Source organism: Alexandromys fortis, unplaced genomic scaffold, assembly GCF_014885135.2.
Source record: "Alexandromys fortis isolate MF-2015 unplaced genomic scaffold, M_Fortis_MF-2015_v1.1 scaffold_225, whole genome shotgun sequence".
Classification (NCBI taxonomy): Eukaryota; Metazoa; Chordata; class Mammalia; order Rodentia; family Cricetidae; genus Alexandromys; species Alexandromys fortis.
Window position 1 is genome coordinate 2,277,295 of NW_026068119.1, and position 15,629 is coordinate 2,292,923.

At 37.2% G+C, this 15,629-nt stretch overlaps 1 protein-coding gene across 5 annotated transcripts in view; it reads left to right on the plus strand.

Annotated features, from left to right (window-relative positions):
* Positions 1 to 12,961, plus strand: part of Vamp7 (vesicle associated membrane protein 7) — a 28,876-nt gene extending 15,915 nt beyond the window's left edge. For all 5 annotated transcript variants that reach the window (XM_050125014.1, XM_050125016.1, XM_050125018.1 and 2 more), the window contains 3 exons: positions 2,356 to 2,423; positions 11,185 to 11,277; positions 12,244 to 12,961. In XM_050125014.1, the coding sequence (XP_049980971.1) occupies positions 2,356 to 2,423; positions 11,185 to 11,277; positions 12,244 to 12,312 (230 nt within the window). In that variant the 3' untranslated portion in view covers positions 12,313 to 12,961. The remainder of the gene's footprint in view (positions 1 to 2,355; positions 2,424 to 11,184; positions 11,278 to 12,243) is intronic.
* Positions 12,962 to 15,629: the final 2,668 nt, after the last annotated feature.

Sequence of the window (15,629 nt, forward strand, 5' to 3'; positions counted from 1 at the left end):
TGTGTGTGTGTGTGTGTGTGTGTGTATTGGTGGTTGTTAGTCTATTTGTTTTCTCAATTTATGTTGTACATTTCTTTTGTGAGACAGTCTCATGTAAGACTGTGCTTAAACTTACTATTTAGCTGATGATGACCTTGAAGTTCTGGTTTTCCTGTATTCTTTCTATAATTTCTATAATTTCCTGTTTTCTTTCTATAATTTTAATAAAATATCCTGAGAAAAGCACTTAGAGAAGAAAAGGTTTGCAACTTAGAAAAGGTTTTAGTTTGCAAAGCCATCATAGCAGAGAAGTCACAAGTTTGAAGTAGCCAGTTATATCACATCTACATTTAAGAATACAGAAAAATAAATGCATGCACGCTTAGTGCTCATCTATCTTACTATACGCTTAAATGTTGCAGGGCCAAAAACTAGGGTATAGTGCTACCTACATTTTGGCTGGGTCTTACATCAATTAAGGTAAACAAGGCAAATTCCTACAGATAAGCCTACAGGCCAATCTGATCTAGATTTTTCTTTTTTAATTTGTTTTTTGTTTTGTTTTGTTTTTTGTTTGTTTCTTGAGACAGGTTTTCTCTGTATAGGCTTGACTTTTCTGGAACTAGCTATATTGACCAGGATGGCCTCGAACTCAGAGAGAGCTGCATCTGCCTCCCAAGTGCTGGAATCAAAGGCATGTGCCACCACAACATGGCCTGATCTGTGCTATTTCATCCATACTGTCTTCCCAAGTGATTCTAAGTTGTATCAAATTGTCAATTAAAACTAACGCTGATTTGACCTCCAAGGTATTAGTGTTGGCAGAGATTTCTGTCCTGCCCCATCCCGCATCTGTTCAATACCCCAAAAATACAAAGAGACCTACATTAATTATAAACTGGTTGGCCTAGTAGCTTAGCCTTCTTATTAACTCTTATAACTTATATTAGCCCATAATTCTTGTCTGTGTTAGCCACATGACTTGGTACCTGTTATCAACAAGGCATTCTCATCTTGCTTTGTCTGTGTCTGGGTGATGGCTGCAGACTGACCTTTCTTCTTCCCAGAATTCTCTTGTTCTAGTTGTCCTGCCTATACTTCCTGCCTGGTCGCTCCACCTATACTTCCTGCCTGGCTATTGGCCAATCAGCGTTTTATTAAAAATAATACAAGTGACAGGATAAAAGGCCATTATTCAACAGTATATTGGAATTATAGATGTATTCCAGTTTATGTAGCACTAATGATTAAATCCAGGATTTTTGCATGTTAGCAAAGAATTCTGCTAAGTTAGCCACATCCCCAGATCCTCTTTGTGATGCCTTTGTTTGACTTTAATAACCAAGATAATAATGAACCCATTTAATATGTTGAGAAATATTTTTTCTTTTGTCTTTTTCAAGAAGTTTGTGAAAGGTGGGCAGTGGTGGCACTTGTCTTTAATCCCAGCACTCGGGAGGCAGAAGCAGGCAGATCTCTTTGAGTTCAAGGACAGCCTGGTCTACAGAGTGAGTTCAGGACAGGCTCCAAAGCTACACAGAGAAACCCTGTTCAAAAAAAAACACAGAAGTTTATGATAAAGTAGTGTATATTTTTCTTGAAATATTTTATATAGAATTCATTTTTTAATTTATCCAGGCATTGATTTTTTTATTCAAAGTTTTGAAATTGTTGGCTTAATCTCATATTGTTACATTCAGATTTTTATTTTTTAATTATTTGTGTATGGTAACTGGAATATGCCACTGTGTGTGTGTGAATATCAGAGGACAACTCGATTGAACCTATTCTCTCCTATGTATATGTGGGTTCTGGAGATTTTACTCATATTATCAGGCTTGACAAAAAAACACCCTTACCTTTCTGGATTGTTTTGCTAACCTCAAACTTGCATATTTATTGTAAGGATATGTAATAATTAAGTTTATAGGAAGAAATAAAAAAAGAGAAGTTAGATGACCTCAAACATCTAGAGAGGGCTTTTTTTTTTTTAATTCTAGAGAGGTGCCATCCTGAGTACTAGCCTCACCATGATCAGGGCAAAGGACCCAGTCACTCAGTGACCATAGTTCCAGAGAGCACAGTTCATATTCTCCAAGATGGGAGTTTTGTAATGATAGTGAAATGGGAAAGCATTCATTAGTGGCAGAATAGGGAGGTTAGTTGTTTTCCTTAAATAAGCTGTTTTTGAAAATATAGTCTGTTGTTTCTATGCAACTATCAGTTGTCTTGAATTGGGGTCAGCTGCTTTTCTTCTGAAGTCAAATAGTTAACTTCATGGAACTTTGAACTCAGTTTTAGGGCCTTTGGCTTTGATGAGTGGGTCCCTTTATTTCTAATATAAAACATCATTTCTATTTGTAAAAATATTTCCAGATTTGGTTGCTCAACGTGGAGAAAGATTGGAATTACTGATAGACAAAACAGAAAACCTTGTGGATTCAGTAAGTATAGAATATGATATTTCTTTCCAGGGTTTTAAAACAACTGCACTTATGTCTAAGAAAATATGGAAATGCCTTAAATCTTATGCTGAGGTATTTTGTTTCTCTGTTTCCTTTCTCATATCTATTATGTCATTATTTTGTGATAAGAAGGGTAACAGTGAGACATACAAAACAATCTCTCAGCAGCCATCAATGAACCTTTTTTTAAAAAAAAAATATACTCAATGTGTAGAATTAATTTCCTAAAAGTTTGGATTGAGGCAAAGTTTTTCAATTGATAAATAATTCATTTTGTACTTTTGCTGTAAGTTTCAGCTTGGTGTGTGTGACTCATTGTGAATCCTGAAACTATGCAATTCCTTTTGGTGTTTTTAGTGTTAACTTGATTTTTTCCCTTATATCAAGCCAAAGGTATAAGTTGAAATGTGCCATTAATCCTTAACTGAGATAAGTATGTCCCTGTGAGTTACTTGTTTTATTCTCACATATTTCTTTATATTATTCACTCTTCTCTCATATATTACATCCCTCCCTCCCCTTCCCCAGGCTTCCCCCACCTCTCTTCTCCCCCAGTTCCATCCCCCTTCTGTTTTCCTTCAGAAAAGAGCAGACCTCCCAAGGCCATCAATCAAACATGGCTTAATATGCTACAATAAGACCATGCACATACCATCATATCAAAGCTGAACAAGGTGACCCAGTAGGAGGAAAAGGGTCAGAGACAGCCCCTACCTCCACTGTTAGGAATCCTACAAGAACACCAGGCTACTCTGCCATAACATATTGTAGAGGATCTAGGTCAGACCCTTACAGGATCCCTGATTTCTGTAAGCCCCCATGAGTCCCAGTCAGTTGATTCTATGGGTTGTGTTCTTGTGGTGTCCTTGTCCTCTCTGGTTACTCCTATCCTTCCTTCCCCTCCTCCTCAGGCCCCCCTGATCTCTGCCTAATGTTTAACTGCTCCAGTCAATTACTGGTTATAGTCTCTCTGGTCTCTTTAATGATGATTCTGCTGGGCTCTGGTCCCAGAATACTCTGTAAGCAGGACAAGCTGTACATTGAAGATTTTGTGGCTGGGTTGCTACCTCAATCCCTCCACTTGAGGCCTTGTCTGGCTATAAAAGATGAACGAGTCAGACTCTGTGTCCCCCATTATTAGGAGTCTTTGCTATGGTTACTCTTGTAAATTCCATCGAATTTCCATTGAACTATGTTTTCACCTCACCCCCCCCCCCAATGCTCCTCCCAATTCCCAGTATTTTCTCCCACATTCTGACTTGATCTCTCCTGTTTCCAACCCCACTTGCCCTCAGTCCATCCTCGAAAGCTGTTCTATTACTTCTTCCCAGGGAGATCCTTGTGTTCCCCCTTTAAGCCTGCCTTGTTTCTTAGGCTCTCTGGGTCTGTGGACCTTAGTATGATTATCTTTTACTTTAAGGCTAATATCCATGCCTTGTTTGTCTTTCTGTGTCTGGGTTACCTCACTCAGGATGATATTTTTCAAGTTCCATCCATTTGCCTGCAAATTTCATTATGTCATTGTTTTTAACAGCTAAGTAATAAATACTCTGTTATGTAAATGTGCCACATTTTCTTTATCCATTCTTCAGTTGAGAGACATCTAGTTTGCTTCCAGGTTCTAGTTATTACTAATAAACATGCTATGAGCATAGTTGAGCAAGTGTCCTGTGGTTGAGCATCGTTTGGGTATATGCCCAAGAGTAGTATGGCTGGCTCTTGACGTAGATCAATTCCCAATTTTCAGATGAACTGCAATATTGATTTCCAAAGTGGCTCTACAAGTTTACACTCCCATCAGCAGTGGAGGGAATGTTCCCCTTCTTCTACATCCTCTCCAGCATGAACTGTCATTTGTGTTTTTTTCTAATAAGCATAATATGGAGTCTTGGAGTCTTTTTGATTTTCATTTCCCTGATGGCTAATGATATTGAACATTTCTTTGTTTCTTGACCATTTTGGTTTCCTCTGTTAAATTCTGTTTAGATCTGTAGTCCAGCAGGACAGTGGTGGCACGTGCTTTAACCCTAGCTCTCAGGAGGCAAAGGTAAGAGGCAGGAGGATCTCTGTAAGTTCAAGGCCAGCCTGGTCTACAGAGCTAGTTCCAGGACAACTAGTGTTGTTACACAGAGAAAGACTTTCTCAACAAAACAAAACAAAATAGGTCTGTTCTCCATTTTTTAAATTGGTTTGTTGATATCTAGTTTCTTGAGTTCTTTATATATTTTAGATATTAGCCCTCTGTCAGATGTGAAGCTGGTGAAAATATTTTCTGTTCTGTGGGCTGCCGTTTTGTCCTATTGATGGTATCCTTTGCTATATAGAAGCTTTTCAGTTTCATGAGATTCCATTTATTAATTGTTGATCTTAGTACCTACACTGTTGGTGTTCTGTTCAGGAAGTTGTCTTCTGTGCCAATAGTTCAAGGCTATTCCTCACTTTCTCTTCTATCAGGTTTAGTGTATCTGGTCTTATGATGAGGTCTTTGATTCATTTGGAGTTAATTTTTTGTGCAAGATGGTAAATATGGATCTGTTTGCTTTCTTCAACATACCAGCATCCAGTTGGACCAGTGCCATGTATTGAAGATGCCTTCCTTTTTCTATTATATATTTCTGTCTTATTTATCAAAAATTAGGTGTTCATTTATGTCTGGGTCTTTGATTCAATTCCATTGATCAACATGTTTGTTTTTATGGCAGTACCATGTGGTTTATATTACTACAGCTCTGTAGTATAGCTTGAAATCATGGATGGTGATACCTCCAGAAGTTCTTTTATTATATAGGTTTGTTTTAGTTATCCTTGGTCTTTTATTTCATATGAAGTTGAGTATTAATTCTTTCAAGATCTATAAAGAATTGTGTTAGAATTTTGATGGAGATTGTGTTTAATCTGTAGATTGCTTTTGGTAGGATGGCTGTTTTTAGTATGTTAATCCTGCCAATCCATGAGCATAGGAAACTTTTGCATCATCTGATATCTCCTTCAATTTACTTCTTTGAAGACTTTTAAGTATTTATTATAAAGTTTTTCACTTGTTTGGTTATAGTTAACCCCAAATACTTTATATTTTTGTGGCTATTGTAAAGGGTATTGTTTCCCTGAATTCTTTCTCATCCTGTTTGTCATTTGTATATAGGTGTGCTACTAATTCTTTAGTTAACTGTATATCCAGCCACATTGCTGAAGATATTTATCAGTTGTAGGAGTCCTCTGGTAAAAAGTTTGGTATCACTTATGTGATAATTATCTTATCATCTGCAAATAGCAACACTTTGACTTCTTCCTTTCCAACTTATATCCCCTTAATCTCCTTTTGTTGTCTTATTGCTCTAGCTAGAACTTTGAATACTATATTGAATACACATGGAGAGAGTGGACAGCCTTATCTTGTTCCTGATTTTAGTGAAATTGCATTGAATTTCTCTCAGTTAATTTGATGTTGGCTGTTGGCTTGCTGTATACGGCCTTAATTATGTTTAGGTATGTTCCTTGTATCCCTGATCTCTCCAAAACTTTTATCATGAAGGAGTGTTAGATTTAGTCAAAGGTATCTTCAGTATATAGATGATCATGTGGTTTTTTTCTTTCAGCTTGTTTATATGGTAAATTACATTGACAGGTTCGTTTTCGTATGTTGAACCATGTGTGCATCTCTACAATAAAGCCTACTTATCATGGTGTATGATCTTTTTGATGTGTTCTTGAATTTGATTTGCGAGTATTTTATTGAGTATTTTTGCATAAATTTTTATGAGATTGGTCTGTAATTCTCTTCCTTTGTTGAATCTTTGTGTGGTTGGAAGTTTTTATTTTCTTTTTTCTTGATTTCTGCCTTGACACAGTAGTTGATTTATATGGAGTTGTTCAGTTTCCAATGAGTTTGTAGGATGTTCGCAGTTTCTGTTATTGTTGATATCCAGATTTAATAATCTGTGGTGGTCTATTCTTCTGACTGGTATGGCCTACACCTGAACAGGGATGTCTGCTGGCTTGGAGTCAGTTGTGCCTCTGAGCCGCACGTAATGCTCCCCTTTTAGGCACACAGCGAATTCATAGGCCATCAAATGAACCATAGCACTTTACTCACAAACCCCATGGAAATACTCTGTCTCCCACAAGAGACAGAGGTCACGCTGGCAACACAGCCCAGAAATTGGTATTTCAAAACCGCCACTTTCTAGTAGACCTGATCCTGCTGCCTACCCAGGCAGGGAGCACCAAGCCATGCCAAACCACAGGCATGGTCTCACTTGCTTTGATCCCGACCCCAAGTGGGCACACAAACATCCGGGCCTACAAATGCTCTGTAACTGGAGATTGCACCAGTGGTAGGGCCCAAGAAGCCTTTTTTAAAAATGGTGTAGCTGTTTTTCTGCTGCTATTGCTGAGTCAGGAAATCTCTGTGGCACACCCGGGAAAGATTCCAACCAGCATCAGTCTCAGGCAGGAGAATCATGGTATCTGCCACGCTTCCCTTCCCAGCATTCTATTCTGTCTACTTCACCTATCTAAATTCTGCCTTATCAAAAGGCCAAGGCAGTCTCTATTCAACCAATGAAAGCAACACACAAACAGAAGAACCTCCTACACCATAAACCTATTCTGTAACCTAGTTAATTGACAGAATCTCCTCTTTCTATTTTTTCAAGAGCAATTTGTAATCCCCATTTAGGCAAAACTTTCTTTACTTCAAACATTCTTTCTAAGGTATCTGCATTTGAATCAAATAGCAAAATGTCATCCATGTAATGGTAAATTATAGATTTAGGAAATTGTTTACATATTATTTCCACTGGCTGACTCACAAAGCATTGCCTATGGGGGGATAGTCCTGTGAAGGCAATTTTTCTCTGCCCTTTTCTTATAGGTATAGTAAGGAAATAATCTTTTAAATCAATAACTAGAAGAGACCATCCTTTAGGTAATAGAGAAGGCAAAAGAATATTAGATTGTAGAAGGCCCATAAGATGAATTACCTTATTGACAGCTCTTAGATCTGTCACCATTCTCTATTTGCCAGATTTCTTTTTAACAACAAATAGAGGAGAATTCCAAGGGCTGGTTCATTCTTCAATATAGTTGGCATCTAGTTGCTTCTGTAATAGCTGTTCTAAAGTCTGCAGTTTTTCTTCTGTTAATGGCCATTGTTTAACCCATATTGGTTTCTTAGTTAACCATTTTAAAGGTAGAGCCATTGGTACCTCTAAAGGTTTGCTAGTTGCTTCGTGTTCTTCTAGTAATCCCTCAATTACAATATTATTTATACATACTCTTAGCTTTGGTCTTTGATCATTTATAGAAGTCTGCTAACATATATACCATATAAACAAGCTGAAAGAAAAAAACCACATGATCATCTATATACTGAAGTGCCAGACTGGGGAAATGTAATAGGAGCCTTAAAGTTCTAGCCTTCAAGACTTCCGTGCAGGGTTCAGTTAAAGACACCACGATAAGCTAAAAGGGGACTAAAAATCTGAGGGTAAAGAACTCTATTCACAATGGGAATCATCTGCCCATGTTTCTTTATTCTTCTCTCTTTCTTTATTCTTGTTCTGCCTTGTTCTACCTGTTACCAATGTTCGCAGTCATATATAACTTTTAAAGCAGCAATTCTCCAGCCCTAGCAGGCTTCAGGACCAAAATTCTTTTGCCCCATAGAGATCAAATAAGGGTTTTCACACACACACACACACACACAGAGAGAGAGAGAGAGAGAGAGAGAGAGAGAGAGAGAGAGAGAGAGAGAGAGATCTATGGGAGTGACTAGTGCACATCTGGTGAACACCTTAATGGAGAAAGTTAAGAAAGGAATTGAAACATCAGGGAATTCTAAGAGGGGAAGGTTATTGTGCTATGCTACATTTATAGGTGGTTAGTAAAGGGCTAAAAGGTTTATTTTCAGTAAAATTATGAGTAGGGCTGGGGAAGTTGCACCCACTCTATCACAGCTGGCCTTCCCAGGGCTACCAAGGACCCTGGGATGCCAGGCCAGGGGAGATACACCCCCTCTTCCATGGCAGGGGAAGATGTGCTTCCTCTTCCAAGGCTGGACTCCCCGGGGCCAGTCAAGCCTTGGTGTTCCAGGTAGGAAGATGTGCCCCCTCTTCCATGACCAGCCTCCCCAGATCCAGCCAAGCCTTGGGGATTTAGGCCTCCAAACCTGTGACTCCCTGTCTTCTCCCTAGAAGTTAGGGACAGCCTCCTGAGGGCCTATGAGGCCCAGGGTGCCAAGCTGGTGAAGCTGTGTCCTCCTTCATGGTCTGTATCCCCAGGGTTAGACAAGCCCTGGGGTGCCAGGCCAGGATGATGCACCCTTTCTTCCACATCGGTCTCTCTAGGTCCAGCCAAGCCCTGGAATGCCAGGCCAGGGAGGATGAACAGCCTTCCCAGACAGGTTATGTGCTCAAGTGCTAGGCTTGGGAAGCTTCACCCATTCTTCAACAGCTCCCAGTTCTCAGCACCCATATAGTGGCTCACAGCTGTCTCACCATGTAGCCCTGGCTGGTCTGAAATTGACCATATAGACCAGGCTGGCCTCAAACCCAGAGATCCATCTGCCACTGTGACTTAAATGCTGGAATTAAAGGCATGTGCAAGGAAGTATACATCAATGGTGATGGTTCTTGAGGTTGTCTTATCATTAGACCTTTCCTGTCTCCCTTTCCCTACTTGGACCATGAGGTAAATATTCTTTACCACACATTACCATCACCATACTGTTCTGGCAAAGCAAAGGGCTAAGTTACTGGACTGAGCTCTCTGGAATCATGTGACGAAAAAATATTTCTAACCTTTAGGATGATCTTGGATATGTGCACACATTGTTGCACAAGTTTGACTGATATAATTATTAAGAGTTATTATGTTCTTATAAACTATATTAACTTTTTTCAGTTAAGAACCATTTTCTCTGATCATTTACATATGGTACTTTTATAATCCCTTCTAATATGCCTTAGCAGTGCACATATTTCTGGCATGAATGTTTAGGGCTTAATGTACTTACTTTGGGCATGTAGTATATACTCATGTATCAGTTGAGTTTATGCATGGCATCCTTTTCATTCTGCACTAAATGAAACCAAGGCTGATACATTGTTACCTGCAGCACTATAGAGACTTTGTAGAGAAAGCAGTTAATTAAACTGTAGCAGCCATATTGAAAAGTATATGAACTGTAAGTATACAACTTGTAATTATTTACTAATGTATGCAAATACATTCATTGAGCCAACATGCAGATTAAATTTAGAGTATTATCAAAACTCAGAGGTGCCTTTCTACCCTCTTCTATTGACTGCACCCTTTGGAGTATCCCATATATTAAAAAGCTATTGTACTGGGGCTGTAGCTCAATTGGTATAGTGGTTGCTTGGTGTGCATAAAGCCCTGGGCTTAATCTACATCGCTTCTATCTTAGGTTTACTATTGCTGTGATGAAACACCATGACCACAATCAGCTTGGGAAGGAAAAGGTTTATTTTGCCTTACAACAGAACTTTACTGTTCATTGAAGGATTCCAGGGCAGGAACTCAAACAGAGCAAAAATCTTGAAGCAGGACCTGATACATAGGCCATGAAGAGGTGCTGTCTACTGACTTGCTTCTTACAGCTTGCTCACCCTGCTTTCTTATAGAACCTAGCGCCACTAGCCAAGAAGTAGCACTACCTTCAATGGTATTGGCCCTCTCACATCAATCACTAATTTTAAAAATGCCCTAAAGGCTTGCCTACAGCCCAATCTTATGGAGACATTTTCTCAATTGAGGTTCCCTCTTCTCAGATATCTTTGGCTTGTATCAAGTTGACATAAAAAGTATAGCCAGGAAGATCAGGACATTAATGTCCTTACCTTCATAGCAAGTTCAAGACTAGTCAGTACTGCATATAACCATGTCTCCAAAAAAATATAAAAAGAAGCTGTAACATTTACTCTTTATGTTTTTCTTTATGTCAAAATTGTGACATTAATCCATGATATGTAGATTGACTACATAAATATATTAGTAAACTGTTTTAATTACTGTATATTTCATTGTGGTTTACTGATATTTTAATACTTTCCAGTTTTAGGTATGAATAATAACCCAAACATTTTTTTCAACTTTCACATATTTCTCTTTTGTATAATAATAGCTGAGTATTTAGTACATTTTGATATTTGCTTACCTATTTGTTTTAAATTGTTTGTGTTCTGGTGAAAATGCTTTAATATCTCCTGAGAAGATTACAATGCAAAAGAAAATGGATAACTGAAGAAATGTGATCCTGTGGGGTTTTGACACTTAACAAGTAAATACATATGTTTCTAGGAAAATCAAACATTTATATATATTGTTCAAAGCCAATTGGAAATTGTTTTCTCCTAAATAATCACTTGTTCATTCAACACTATGTACATTGCTACAATGAGAAGGAAAAGAATTGAAGCCTTGCCAGTGAGTTCATATTGCTTAATATTGGTTTCAATGAACTCTGTTTTGGCTAACTACTGATTCTGAATGACCAGTCTCTCTTTGAAAAGAGAAGGAAGGAGAAAAGGACATTTGAATTTAAACAAAATTAGTGTAAGTATGGCTCAATAGTAGAGTACTTGTCTACCATGATCGAGGCCCTGGGTTCCATTCTTAGAACCAAAGAAGTAAGATAATTGATTAAAAAAAGCTTGCAGGTTGTTACTATGAATAATTCATAAAGCCAAGAATAAAACAACTTATGATTGTGTTCTAGTCTGTAACTTTCAAAACTACCAGCAGAAATCTTGCTCGAGCCATGTGTATGAAGAATATCAAGCTTACTGTCATCATCATCATCATATCGATTGTAACTTTTTTCTCTTTAGTTATGAGCTTATTTTTCACTCTTTATGGTGATGGGATTCTTATTTATTGATATTCTGAAATGGGCTACATTCACATTTTAATTGTAAAACACATGACTAGGAAATATCTTTTCTTGTGAAATCAGCATTAAGTATCATCTCCATTTAAACTCCTATTTTCCTATAGAGAAGTTTTGTACATAATGAGATAAGCAAAACTGTGGTTGAGGACATGGCTTAATGTTTAAAAGCACTTTTTCTGTAAGCAAGAGGAACTGGGTCCAAATCTCCAACAGCCACCTAAAAGGCTAGGCATAGTCATGCATGCCTATAGCCCCAGCATATGTAGTGTGTACATGTAGTTCCTGTTAGCTTGTTGGCTAAGCAGCATAGCTGAGAAAGTGAACTTCTAATATGCTTGCATAGTGAGAGACCTGATCTCAAATAATAAGTAGGAAAGCAGTAGAGGAAGACACTGGGGGTACTCTGGCTTTTGTATATACATTCACAGGTGTGCATACTCATGTACTACACACACACACACACACACACACACACAAAACACTTTTGTTATATACAACTTTCAACTAGTTTCATCTATACACAGAATTATATGGGAATTAATATGTAATTTCATCTGTTCTACAAACATTTGTTAGCTAGGCAGTATGTGTTTTAGCATTGATCCAGACTCATGATTGAAGCTCAGTATGTTCATACACTTGTGTGAAAGTTATTATATAATTCTGAAACTGTACACATCCCACCATATATTTTGAAGCCAGCATCTTTATAACAGAAAATAATAAAATCTTTCCTCACAAACAATCTTATTTTTGCTATAGTTTCACTATTGGTTACATTAGTGAAGAGCATTACTCTTCTAATACCAGTAGAGTTTCTTTGATGTGTTCCTTGAACCTTGTGATAGAGTCATGTAAGTAAAATTGCCTTCTTTCTTCTTCCAGGTGTTCATCTATGTCATTGTGTCACCTCTCTGTGGTGGGTTTACATGGCCAAGCTGTATAAAGAAATAAAAAAGAAAACATTACCATTAACCAAGCATATAAGAGTGAAAGGAGAGAAACGCAATCCATGTGACTCAGGCTTTTCACTATTTTCAGAAATTATCTGCCAGTTTCTTTAATCTTCCTTTTGCTTTTTCTTGTTTTAATAGTATTATATGCATCTAGATTTATCTTTGTCTTCTCATATTGTTTAACAAACTTTACTTTGAACCATTATTTACAGGAATATCTTTGAAATAGTATTTGTTTCTTCTGTTTGTTAAGTATAAACTTCTACTTAGAAAGACATTTTTTGTTTTTAACGCACAAAGCTTTTGCCAAGGTGGAAACCACCAATATTATAATTTGTCTGCTAAAAATGTCTAAGAATTTTCTGTGCTCACACAAAATTATTGGGAGATAGATTGTAATGCTAACATATTAATTTAGGCTCTTTTGTTATGGGAGAGTTTTAGGTGCTTCAAAATAATATAGAATATTTTGGGAATTGTAATGAATTGTTGGTGCTGCTTATATCCAGGAGCCCATACAAGTGATATATTTAGTGTTTTTATTTTAATAAGGTGGGAAACATTTTGCTAGCCCATTAGAAGCACAAGAATTATCCTTGTCCTCCCAGCATTTACTTTCTTAAATAAAGTTTAGTGCATTATTTATTCATACTGCAGATATTTTAATATCTTCTGCTTCTCTATTACAAAGTCAAACTGAGAAAATGAATTAAATAAGTTGAGAATTGTGGGTTTTACATATTATTTTTCTTCTGTGCATAATTGGGACAAACATATATTTAATAAAATTCATAACAGAGGAAACGGTAGGCAAATATTTCTAACTCATCAAAGAAAAAGAAGGGAACCACAATAAAAGTGCAAGCATTATAGCCTCACAAAATGCAGTCATGTGGGAAGTTTTTTTTCCATTCTGGGAAAAGCCCAAAATGAATACAATCAGAAGTCAACTCCAGGATTTGGATTTAACTTCTGTTGAATAATAGTTTGATCTTTCTTTGTGGTTTAACAAATTCTTTAATCTAATTTTGAATAGTTGTAAAGCTGAAAGAGAATAGACAGTATAATGATATAGTACAAAATATCTTAACATAAATTTATTATAGAATAAGAAAGTCTGAATGTTATGATGCTTCATCTACTCTGGCATCAGTAATTTAGTAGTTGGTGTCTATCTGAAATGAAAACATTTTTGCCCTAGATGTAATTGCATTTATTTATCCATAGGTGAAATTAAATAGAAGTGATATTACATTTTACTCTTTTCTCAATGAAACAATAAACTAGTATTTTGGAATCAGCCAACTGTTTAGCCTAGTCAAGTGCCTTGAATATGTATGTATGTGTCCTATAATCAGACTCTTGGTACCTCTTCTTCTATGTTCATGCTATCTGTTTGATTTATTTGATACACCTAATGCACATAGGAAATCATTGGTTCATCATGCATAACACAATTTTTCCAGACATTTTTATGAGCACTAATTCATAGTAATTATATAATTATTTCCTATTAGGAAATGCATTCATTCTCCAAAAAATTTTGACATTCCCAAGTAATAACTTAAAGGCTTAAAATTTATTTCCTTTTCTTATGCACACTAGAATAAAATTAATGTGCATGTTATAGGGATTAATTACTTAAGTGTTCCTTGCTCTATTTATGTATAAGGATGCTTTTTATGGCATATTTCTCATTGTAAATGATGCACAAACTGAAAACATTAATAAAAGTTAATACATTGAGTTTCTTGTTTTAGAAGTTCTTTAGTTATATGTAAAGACATTTAAACATGGTGTTTGGAGAAAAATAATTTTATTTATGTTGAAATACTGAGTGTAGCATGAATAATAAAAACCCAGAGACAGAAATTGGGGTTCAGCTTGAAGGTCAGAAAAGCAAAACAGCCAGCCACTGGCTCTTACCTCTACCTCAGTCCAAAATGGTGATCCTGCCTCCAAGAATCTCAGAATGAGACTGTGTCTGTGAGCTGTCTCATCCCATTTTATAATCCTCCCTAGGGCTATGATTAATGGTGTGTACCATTGGGATTAAAGGCATGCATTGCCTAATTTCTTCGGCAAACTAGTGTGGCTACTGGGATTCAAGGTATGTGTTACCACTGCCTGGTCTATAAGACTGACCAGTGGGGCTGTTTGACTCTCTGGTCTTCAGGTAGACTTTATTTATCAAAATAAAAATGAAATATCACTACAACTGAAAAGTGTGACCTAATTCTTTTCTGTGAAGATTTAAAGCATAGAGTTTAATTCCAGAAACCATAAGATGAAAATAAAAATAACTAAAAAAGAGGGTATGTAGCCCACCATGCTGAAAGTATCCAAAACTATCATCCTTAGCTGGGACAGTCTATCATCCATAGACTCAAACACACACACACACACACACACACACACACACACCCCACATGCCAAGTTGTAAATAGTATGTTGAATGTTACAGAAGGGAAAATGAGACTTTTTTAATTGAGAGTTTCTTTATTAAACAATATAACAAAATGCTTGGTTTGTCAAGATTAGGGAGCAAGGTTAAAATTTACCATTACTCGGGATTACTTAGGGTTAGGTATTAGAATTAGGGGGTTAGAGTGTTGGGTGTAACAATTAGGGTTGTTAGGGTTAGAGGGTTAGGGTTAGCAAAACTCAGCAGCAGCAAAAGGGGTTAGGGTTAGGGGTAAGGGTTAGAGAGGGTTTTGGGTTAGAGTTCAGGTTGGGTTAGGGTTAGGATTTAAACTTTGAGTTCAGGTTCAGGTTGGTTATGGGGTTAGGGTACTCAGGGTTAGGCTAGGATTAGGGTTAAATGTTAGGGTTTTTAACCATGGGCACGCCCAACAGCAAGGACCAGGGCTGCCCATGGGCACGCCCAACGGCAAGGACCAGGGCTGCATGGGGCTGCTCAAGGAGCCCATGGATGCCTATCTTCCCAAACTGGGCTTGTATCAGAAATTGGTTGCAAAGAACAGGTTTTACTTGTTCAGAGCTGTAGCTAGCAGGTATTGTATTCTTCGTCTTGCCATGTCGAAGTCTGAATGGCCTGTATTCACTACCTTTGAGAGGACAGAGAGAAATTTGAAGCATTTATAGAGCATCATTTGAAGACTATTTAAAACGTTTGGAAAACCCACAGGAATGGGTAGGACAAGTGGAAATAGGTACCCTTTCTCTTATGTACAGGAAAGATTTTGGAATATACCAGGTGCCAAATATTTCTCATTCACAAGTAACTGATAATAATTTTCCTGAAAAGGTGTTACTGTGTTTTTCAAATGGAAATTATGATATTGTCTATCCTAT